Source organism: Platichthys flesus, chromosome 18, assembly GCF_949316205.1.
Source record: "Platichthys flesus chromosome 18, fPlaFle2.1, whole genome shotgun sequence".
Classification (NCBI taxonomy): Eukaryota; Metazoa; Chordata; class Actinopteri; order Pleuronectiformes; family Pleuronectidae; genus Platichthys; species Platichthys flesus.
Window position 1 is genome coordinate 16673548 of NC_084962.1, and position 11352 is coordinate 16684899.

Below are 11352 nucleotides of genomic sequence, written 5' to 3' on the forward strand. Positions count from 1 at the left end.
GGGGGGAAACGAGAAGGGAAAAGGAGAGACCAATTCCCACTTTGCTGGTGTGTGTGTGTGGGGGGGGGGTGTGTTGCATCTGGAGAGTAATGGTGATTGCAGTTGCTGGCGGGAACGTGTAAAGGCTCCTGAGTCAGTGAATCCAAATGAGCCCCAAAGATCCTCACGTACTGGGACATTATCGCCAGTGACAGGGTTATTCCAGCCTATTGATCTGCTCTCACAATAAACTGATGGCATTTGAATATGCCAATAAGGGGATCTCAGCAAAAGCTTGAATGATTCTCTTTGGCCTCTGCAGCAGCTCCGACCCTGAGGCCACAACACAGGTTTCCTCACACATTTACATTCCCCTTGTTCCTGCCCAGCGTTTCTGAAATGTATAATTTGTTCTGCTGTTTAATCTGCGCCAGCGAACACCCTGTTCTCTCGCTATGTCCTGACTGATCTGTCTCTGTTCTCTCTCCTTTATAGGTTTAGCCCTTACGAGTGGTACAACCCGCACCCCTGCAACCCCGACTCAGACGTCGTGGAAAACAATTTTACGCTGCTCAATAGTTTCTGGTTTGGAGTTGGGGCTCTCATGCAGCAAGGTAGTTGCCTCAGCCTGTGGCTGCTGTCGCTCTGTGGAGCTTGAGCTCTCTATATCCCACTGTCTCTGAGGGACGGGGTGTTTTATGCACGCCAGCGGCAACAGAGAGACCTCTGGGGGTCCAGGCGGAACTTAGAGTAAATGTGCATGTAATGTTTTTTTAATTTAATCAACTTAGCTCATAGGAACGCAGTAAAGCTACAGTGAACAGTGGCATGGAGAGAGGGATGCATGAGATGGATTTAAACATCCCTCTCATACCACTGGAGTTAAATCGAATTACCTTTGTTTTAAAAGATTATGGTTTTAAAAACAATGTTTTAAAAAAACCAGCAGCACAAACAGTCTTTGAATCTGCTCTCGACGCATAGCAGCGAGAGCACGACACCACCCATAGTCCTCTCCTCTTGCCCCTGGCCCCCCAGCACCTGGAGATCAGTGGGGTGTGGAGTCAGGATGTGAGGTTACCTTGGGTACATGACTCTCTGGCCCAAACAGCCTGTCACCTTCTTCACACTGTCCTGATTGATGAATATTTAAAGTGTTTATTTGATTTGATTGATTTTTGCTAAGCCCATTTCCCCTGGAGGACGTTTTAAACAGCAATTCACCGTCTCCAGCGTTATTTAAAGCACCGGCTGGAGACTGAGACCAGATCATTCCACTCGTCGTCTTGTTTTGAGAGCTTCCTCAAGTGATCGCATCTTCAAGTGAGCACACGTGCCTCCGCTGACGACTTGAGGCGAGCTCTCGAAACAAGTTGACTTGTTTTTTTAACCGATCACAGTAAACAATTAAATGCAAGACTGGAATCATGATGTGCAGATTTGCTGAGATGAATAGATTTGCAGTTGTAACATTCACCCCATGCCACCTCCCTCACACACCAGGATCAGAGCTCATGCCCAAGGCCCTCTCGACTCGAATAGTGGGAGGCATCTGGTGGTTCTTCACCCTCATCATCATTTCCTCGTACACGGCCAACCTGGCGGCCTTCCTCACCGTGGAGAGGATGGAGTCGCCCATCGACTCGGCCGACGACCTGGCCAAACAAACTAAGATCCTGTACGGCGTGGTGGAGGACGGCGCCACGATGACCTTCTTCAAGGTAGCTGGGTCAGGGAGCTGTAGAGTCGTCCAATGAGGAGTCTGTCGCTCTGCTAGAATCTTTAATTAAACAGTACACGAAAGAGCGTGTTGGCCTTACGGTGACAAATTGATGTTGTTTCAATCAAGAAATCGATGGATGATAACAGCGGCTGCAGCCTGATATGATTCTGCACACGGTTGCAAGTCGTTTTTCACACAAAAGCCCCCCCACTGTGCTTTGGAGGTGTGCTACCTCGCTGAGAAGTTGGAGTTTAACACAAATCCTCGTCTGAGAACTCGGCTTTGCTGCTCTCCTTTGTGTTCCTGCTGTGTTTTTAAAACTGATCTGGCGTCAAAGAAATGCTGCAAAAAAACTGTTTGTTGTTTTGTGGATGCATTTTGTAGATTGAATTTCACAATAAAAGCCCCCCCTAGTTTAACATTTTTAGCATGAAGCAGCAGCTCAGCAGTAAGTTAATGCTGCTCTGACATGGTGACGGGGATAAAACTAAACCAGATGTGGCAGTGAGAAGCCCTCATGCCAAGGTAGCCACAGAAACGACTTTATAAACAGGCAATCAATATTGACTGTCTAACGCTGAATGACAAATAGTATCAGTAAAATCTTGTTTCATAAAAGTATGAATTTACTTTGCTTTAGTTTTTCATGATTTGACATCCGTCCTCATCCGGCCCCTTCTCCCTCTGGTGACTTGCAGAAGACGAAAATCTCCACCTACGACAAGATGTGGGAGTTCATGAACAGCCGGAGACAGTTCGTGGTGGTGAAGGACGTGGAGGAGGGAATCCAACGCGCCCTGACCTCGGACTACGCCTTCCTCATGGAGTCCACCACCATCGAGTTTGTCACGCAGCGCAACTGCAACCTCACGCAGATCGGGGGCCTCATAGACTCCAAGGCCTACGGAGTGGGGACGCCGATGGGTAGCTGACCTCAGATATACAGTCTGTGTTGTGATAATGTTTGAATGGCTCTGAGTCCGAGAGAGATTCTGCAGATGCCGTGCGGTATGGATGATGGATAAGCCCTGAGAATGGAAGGGTTGACCTTTATTGATGGGGTCGCGGGTATAATGGTTCGACAGAGTGAGGTGTAAAAGGTTTAGCTTAATGAAAAGTGAATGGCTGAAGAGGTTGAATTTATGGATAAGGTTAAATTGTGCCTAGGGGCAAAAAAGAAAAGGTAGCTTCAATGATTTTCTCCCAGTTTTTATTTACAGAAGCAAACCTGGGTTAAAATCGAAGGCTCACGAATACGTTTAAAGTCAAAACTGAATTTTAACCGCGGCACAATCACAGGAACCCAAAAGTCAATTTGGTTCAATTCCCTGTGTGATACTTGACACTGTTTGAATTGGGTTGTGCGTCGGAACACAACAACAAAGCCCTTCAGAAAGTATAAACGAGCCCTAACAACTGTGTTAAACTGCTTATTCGACCCAGACACAGTCAAACAAATGTGCCCTGGCATTTTACAGCTGTTCTCCTATTGTAAAGCAATCGTTTGTTTTTTTTTATACACCAAAACAATATCACGAATCAGACATTATCCACCGAAAGTTTTGCCGCATATGTCGCATTGATGACAGAGTTAATAAATGTGCAGCTCACGACCCTGGCACTCGCAGGGACCCCGGCCGAGAGCCGCAGATAAGCCAGTGATGGTTCCAGCCCCCGGTGTCACGGAGGTCAGAGTAGTCATGACGAGGCCAGGGAGAGCACTGCGACCCGCCGTAATGGCCACATCTATCACCGGTGATATGAAGGCCATCAAAATATAGAGGATTAATTCTGGCCATCCACATCTGGACCCCGGGTGCCGCTGATGAGTGCGAGGCGGTTATGGATCTGCCGAGAAGCCGTGATTGCCGCGGCGGTAACAAAGCCGAGATGATGCTGTGAAATAAGGTCCCACTGTGGCGCCGTAAGTGCACCAGTACTTACGCCGACGCCCTTGAGACGGACGCACCCCCGAGAACGTCTCTTTTTTTTTTTTTTACAATCATGTTGCAGCACAGTGTATCAAATATATGACTGCGAAATAGAGCCCAAATCATTTTAACTCCGCCGTAAGTGGTTTAGTATTCAAATGCATAAAAAAAATAATGATTTAAAATGTCCCCCTCTCAAAGTTATGACTGCCCGCTAACTCATTTCAATCTCTAACCCTGATGTTCATTGCGCGGTATTTCAGAAATAAAGCGGATTACAGCCTGTAAAACGTTTCCTCTGTGATAGAAGAGGGCTGGAGATAATTGCTTTATTAGTTCAGAGTGAGCTCTGTGTGGGAGCCAGTGTTTCCTCTGCAACGAGAGGGAACCCTTGTTTCCCTCTTAACTATTTTGGGGCGTTCTCCCTCTGTCCTTGTCCCAAACCCGACGGAGACCTCCACCCGAGCGTCAACCTTTAGCCCATTACTTTTGCCCCGCTGAGCACTGGTTAGCGGCTCATTCCCCGTAGAGCTGTTACGGCAATAAACCAGAGAAAGCCGTATAATAAGTCTCAACCGTTTAGCGCTTGTCGGGGTTTTCACACGTCCTGTTCCCAGAACGCAAATGCGTCATCTGCCGCTATCGACTTAAACTGTGATCGCATTAATGCTTGAAGCCAGACAGTGCGGGAGTGATGGATGTCCTCTGGTGTTGAACATCTGTCAGGTAGTTGTGTATGCGCGGCGTGTCAATCGCGGCGCTCCAACATTCGCCCGGGCCCCACTCTCCATATCCTCCTCTCGAAGGAGCCGTCCCATTAGCATTTATCCAAGGCCTTCTTTGTTAGGCCATCATTAATCATTTGGAATATGAGCGACGTCGGGATCGGGGGACTCGGATATTTGATAGATCTCTCATCTTCAAATGAAGCGAGCATATGCCTCTCACATGCAGAGACGGTACACGACTGCGTGTTCGGGGGGGGCTACAAATCTGCTGCACATGCACAGAATGTAAAGATGCTCTTCAGGGTCCCAAACTCGAGCACATCACAGGGACACTCGTGTTTTTGAACAGAAGCGCCGCTGTTCAATGTGGTTTTCAGTTTTCATCTCATGTCCTCCTTGGTCAGTCTAGAGACCCAGAGACTCTGGGATGAAGGGGTGATGGATGGCGATGGATGAAAGATGGATGAGACAGAGGGGGAATCAACCAAAGGGGCTGACAGGCAAAACTGTTCCGGGGCAGCAGACAAAGTGATGCTAGCTTCTACCTGCGGCCAGATGCAGTTCAGCTCCCCGAGAGCTTCAAGAGCAAGTTGTGAAATGATTGTTGTTGTGTTGAGAAAATACAAAATCCCATTTCACCAGTGTTTCCAGTGTGTTTCCAGTCGGTGTGATTGAGCCGAAATGACTGAAATGAACCAACAGCCTTCATTGTGTATGATTTCTGTTATCGCGTAAATTCACTAACAAGCCTCTAAAGGAGTCTATAAATGAAACATGAATGTTCACAGTTTGTATTAATCTAGCTGTGTGGGTGTGTGTGTGTTGTGCGACGCCTCGTTGTGTCACACACGCTGTGGATAGGAAGAGAACACGACCCCACTCGGGTTCTCCGCAGCGTTTACTCCTCCTTTGATCACGGCAGCACCTGCTGTGCTTTAATGCCTCGTCGCTAATTCTGGCGCCTTCCCACTGTCTATGGATTTCGGTGCTTTTACTCAGCATGACATCGACATGCATAAAAAAAAAAAAAAAAACACACACACACACACTCATAGAGAAACCCTATCTCCGATTAACACATATAATCCCAAACCCATGTGCACCCGTGTAGCGTACACCCCACCGGGCTGCCCTGATTTGCCTGTTTGCGTGCAGCACTGATGGCGTCTGGAAGCGCGTGCAAACAGCAGCTCATTCGTCAGAGTCAACAGCAGCTCGGCAGCACAAAGCCACGTCTTTGTTGCCAACTCCCTGTGCGTTATAATTCACACACTGTGGAGAGGAGGGAGAATTTTGGAATCACTCTGTGAATGTGGGGGATTAGTGGGATTTGAAGGAGGACTTACCAAAACATAAAGAAACTCCTTCTAAGCAGGCAACAATAACATGATATAGGATCATACACGATGCAAGTTTTACATATATATATAGTGTCTTTTCAGCGATGACTATGATATACTTTGGCGTAATCTCTTATTTTTATATGTTTTCGCCCGTTATTCATGTTGTGCGTTTGTCCCTGCAGGCTCTCCGTACAGAGACAAGATCACTATAGCCATTTTGCAGCTGCAGGAGGAAGGGAAGCTGCACATGATGAAGGAGAAGTGGTGGAGGGGGAACGGCTGTCCTGAAGAGGAGAGCAAAGAGGCCAGCGCTCTGGGGGTGCAGAACATCGGAGGGATCTTCATCGTGCTGGCGGCCGGCCTGGTGCTGTCAGTGTTCGTGGCTGTGGGGGAGGTCCTCTACAAGTCCAAACAGAACGCCCAGCTGGAGAAGGTACCGGAGCCATTTCTGACACATTCACAGCATCAGACACTCGGCTGTGTTTTTTTGTTGTCGTTGTGTTTCAGTCAATTCCTCTTGGGCCGTGTGACATTTCGAATTCTCCCATATTTACTCATGTGACACTTTATTTTGAAAGGGGGGATAGAACAAACAAAACTAAAAATCGTATAAAACTCAACATGTGTTTAATTTGCAGGTCCGTTCTCTTTTATGGATCCATGATAGGTTCTTATAATCAAGTATACAGACAAGACAAAGTGAGGGAACTTGAAGGTTATTTCCAAATGTTTATGAACCCAGCCCCACAACAGGACATTGACTGATACTCTCCTCACTTGATTTGCTTCACTCAGATCTGTGAAACCTCATATTAGCACCTGCTGCACTTCATAATCCATCTTTGCCACCTTTATATAATTTGATATCGCTTCATTAACCGGGGTCAACGAGAAATATCCATCAACCCTCTAAGAACATACGAGCCTGTGAGTATTGTTTTAAAAATAAAAAATAAAACATGATCTTATCCTTTAATCACATGATTTATATGAAGTGAAAACACACATATGTGGAGCCTCTGGTTATGTTCCTATAGATCCCAGCCTCTTCCATCCGGGCTCTATTTCAGTACACATGATTCATCTCAGTGTGGAGTGTTCAGGTGCATTTGAACTTGTGCAGTGATGTTGTATGTAGAAGGTAACGTTTTAATTATTTACATCCACAGAATTACAGCTCTACGGTGTTTTACTTTATTGCCACGGTTATGAATTTCTGGTTGTTTTTTTTTACGGGCTGCATATGTTTCCGAGAACATCCTTGATGTCATTAATCAAGAGCTGCAAGACTGGGTCAAACATATTCAGATCATTTTCAAATGCCACAGTCTCTGGGCTACGAAGGTGCTGGTAATTCACATGCTGAGGACAAGCCCCTCCTCCTCCTTCGGTGTTCTGGCCCGGCCCACCTCCTCCACCGCAGCATCACCAGCTCTTCTGTTGTGTTTTTTCCATCAACCTAGTTGCCATCATTTCCCCGTCGGCCTAATCCATTTCCCTCCTCATTATTTTTCACCATTATTCCCCCCCGCTCAGCCTCCCTGACCCTCTACATTCCGTAATCACTCATCTTTTTCGCGAGTGCACAAACCATCTCATTCGCATGCCAGACAGACAAATGTAAAAAAGCAAAGAGAAACAAACAGAAATACCTGGTGCATAAGCCACCCACGGATATCCATTTGACACACCCACACAAACAGAAAAATAATAGCTTCACACTTTAATGCTCTCCCTCCTCTCTTATATATCTCCTCTCCTCCCACACCCTCCGAGAATTTGAATTAGATTTTGCATAACCAGTAAGTGAACGTGTGTGAATTCGTCTTCGCGGCGTCGGCGCACACAAGCATATTGGCGTTTTATGGGATTTCACGGCGCATGCATTATGCAGGGACAAACAGACGCTCATATTACAGAAGTTACATAACGCGCGTCAGTGTGAGTGGGTGATTGATGCTTTAAAAGAAGCTACCAATATTTTTAGGGGGGGGATTTAATCCGTTGAAAGTGGATGTTCTCGTCTTTTCTTGCAGCGTCTTAACATTTTCCCTCTCGCGTGCCAACAACTGCGAGTGTGGTTGAGCGTGTTCAGCTCTGGATGTAGCTCCTGGCAGCGAGCGACAGCCTCTGGATCAGCGTCCAGACCTTTGTGTGACAGGGAAGTTTAAACAGGAGCGAAATCTGGGACACATCAGACCCACTGCATTGTTCAGTCAATCGGTGAATAGCTTCGGCTTCGCTCTGAGTGTCCGTCGCTGGAACTTTGACTTTTGCAGCCTGGTCACGCCCACACAGGTGCTTCTTAATTACTGCGGCTGATTGGACCCGCTGCTCAGGTTAAAAACGGGCGGGACCGCGCAGGAGATTTATGATGTCACTAATCTGGGTGCACCAATAAGAGTGATGGTAGGTCAGCGAGTCGTCCCGCCCCAGACAGGTGCTGCAAAGTTAACGGCAGAGTGGAGCTGTCCGTCAAAACCCAGTTTGTCCACACCCCCGCGGTCCTGAGGAGACTGGAGATGTACAGACGCCGTTAAAACATAAAAAATAAATCTATTATTACATGTCCCTACCTTACTTCCAGCTTGATGATTATAAATAACATCATTAAATAACTAAATCTTGTTTTTTACATGTCACATCTCCATCTATATTGTTTATTTTCACCTTTTTGAAATCCCCGAATGCAAGAGCTTATAACTTGATAACTATTAGGTCATAATGCAGGTATGACAACTAATTTGAACAGTATCAACAACGTCTTTGAGAATGTGGCCAAAAAACTACATCAGTTTGAACATTGATCAAATATTTGGGGTATTGGGGTATGACACCGGTTTTAGAACAGTCAGTTTAGTGGAGTAACACACTAAACAACTCAAAGTGCTTAGAGAATGAACCTTTTCCTGAAAAACAAATGTCTTCAGAATTGACCTTAAAATGCAAAGTCACAATCCAATTGTCCACTCTGGACAGAGCAAACAGTGTTGCTACACATTTCCATCCTGTTGTCCAGACATGTATCCTTGGAGAAACCTCTACCCCAGCATTAGCAGTACACAGTAGAGTTGTGTTAGAGTGTGTAATGTGCCAGATGTCACGGCGTGGGCCATAACTTTTCCTTCTGTCCCGTTTGCCTCCTGCAGCGGTCGTTCTGCAGCGCCATGATGGACGAGCTCCGCGTGTCTCTGAAGTGCAAACGCCGGCTCAAACAAAAGCCTCAGCCGCCCGCCATCGTTAAGACCGAGGAGGTCATCAACATGCACACGTTCAACGACAGGAGACTCCCGGGGAAGGAAACCATGGCGTGAAGCGCCGAACGCACCCCCCCGGAACACCCCGCCCCCCTCCCTCCTCCCCAGTAAAACCAACAAGAGGACAGGGGGACACTGGGAGACATTAATGCTGACTTATCCCCAAACTGAAGTTAGTGGTCCAAAAAAAAACAACAGGATTCCTTTTGAACCCACTCGCTTACGTAGACGGATGTTTCCTGTGGAAATATAGAAACCTGAGCAGTGTCACCTCACTGTGACGTTCACTACTTTGAAAAAGGACGGACTCTTGGGGGGAGGGGGGGTTGTTGTGCCGATGACGTGTGTATTATTGAAACCAAGTCCAAGTACGTTTGGGATAAAAAAAGAAAAAAAACATAAGTGTGAACACACACACGTAACACATGTATGCACACACATATGCACACACACTCATCTGACACCTGTGCAGAAGGGGAAAGTCTATCGTGAGAGTAACACCCGATGTAGTTTTTTTTTTTGTTGATGTCAATGCCCTTTTGTCTTACCTCCATGTGAGTGTGTGTGTGAACCCCCCCCCCCCCCCCCCCCTTCGTTAACTCCCTTCAGTGGCTTGAGTTCCTTTCTAATGATTTTGATCAAAAACGCTAATCTCACACCAACAGCAGGGGGCGGTAGACTGACCCGAGCGGTTTGCTGACGTGGGACCGATGTATAAAAGTGATGTTTAGTTCGGATTCATCTACGCCGACCTTGTTGACCACCCATCGTTTTCTTCTGTAACGCCTTTCTCGTGCCAAAGGTCTGCCATCGTGTAAGAACCTCCCATCACGCCGCCTTCTATGTTCCGAAGCCTCCAAAAGAAAAACGTACACTGTCAAAGTCCTCATCCGTGTCCTTCCGTGTCCACGCCCGGCCTGCGGTTCTCACTCTGTATCGGTTGTTGTTTAAAATGCAGTATTTCTACAAAAAAATGTTTTTTTTTTGTACAACAACAAGAGGTTTTGTAGGACTTTGTATCATGGTAGCCCCTCCCCCCCATGGATAAGATATGTAGCAGATACCAACTCAGCCATCAAACTCTGCTGTGTAGGGTTCATCTCTGTCTCTCATCGCTCAGAGAGTCGGGCCTTGTCTTTCCGTCGGTCTCGTGGAGACAGCGATCAGTGTCTGGGGACAAAGTGGTGGATTTTGCCGGGTGTGTAAGAACAATGAGACCGTAAACGAAGGTGGTGACTCATCCTACAAATTGCAACTGTCAGCACAGTCCGAGCGCGGCTAACTGACAGCTAGCTGTGGTGAGTCAGAGTAGAGTTTAGCTTGTAGGTACTGGGCCATGGTGTTGCTGTCACGCTGCATTTTAGCCTCAGGAAACTGAAAAAGACAAAAAAATGAGATGAGATTTTCTTTTGTTTTTGTATCTTACCATTTTAGATTAGTGAATATAATATAATAAAAAAATATATGATAATACAACACACTGTTCCCTACACTGGGTTTTCTGAGGTCATAGGTGATGATGAAATATCAGCCGCCAGTATTTTTTAAATATAAATGGCTCCTCTGGTCACGCCCCCAAAATCTCATGAAAACTATTTGAGTATTATTTTGTTAATCCTGCTAAATAACAAACAAACAACTACATTTGATATTGATTCATACAAACCAGGACATGTAACAGTGAATCAACCTGTAGACGTTCTTTGAGGAAAACAAACATAGTCTAAACCACCTCAGACTTTTATTGCAGTTTCTTGTCACTTATCATTCCAGAGTATCTGCTCTAAATTAAGATTGGCCTGACCACATCATCAGAGAAGCTCTATTAATAATTGATTATAATGATAAGAGTGTGCTGTTCAGTTAGGGGTATGAATAAGGCCATCAAAAAAATGTTATTCCAATTCTGCATCACTATCTGGAGGTAAAGAATAAAGACTGATGGGTCGACTTGAATAAAGAAGTTTAAAAAAAAAAGGAAAATGGTTTTAAATAATCTCATATTTTTCACTTATCTCAGAAACCTTTCCTTTAGGACTCGATGATGGACAGAAATGACGTGAGAAGATGTCTGTACTTACGCCACACGGTCTGTTGAGGGGCTCTCCTGGAGCTTTCTGTCGTTTCACCCGGTCATCATCAGGACCATTTGAGACGTGTTAACCTTTTTTCAGTGTTACAGTTTTTCTGTGTATTTATAAAAGTCTCTCAGACAGAGGCTGAAATTAAAAATAGAAATTCTGAACCTGAACATGAGCAGCAATTTGTCTCCTTCAAGCCAACGTGAGATGAGAACTCTGACCATTGGCTGATGACGATCGTGTCATAGGACCAGCAGCTCCAGTTTGGCCGCTTAACGAACCCTGTGGTGATATCGTTTTTTATTTGTAA

The 11352-nt window shown here is 45.9% G+C and overlaps 1 protein-coding gene across 1 annotated transcript in view; it reads left to right on the forward strand.

Annotated features, from left to right (window-relative positions):
• The window catches only part of LOC133973810 (glutamate receptor ionotropic, kainate 2-like), a 56915-nt gene extending 45563 nt beyond the window's left edge, over positions 1–11352 (forward strand). The window contains exons 12-16 of the mRNA XM_062411867.1: positions 475–593; positions 1483–1700; positions 2401–2626; positions 5887–6137; positions 8854–11352. Coding sequence (XP_062267851.1) covers positions 475–593; positions 1483–1700; positions 2401–2626; positions 5887–6137; positions 8854–9018 — 979 coding nt within the window. The 3' untranslated portion in view covers positions 9019–11352. The remainder of the gene's footprint in view (positions 1–474; positions 594–1482; positions 1701–2400; positions 2627–5886; positions 6138–8853) is intronic.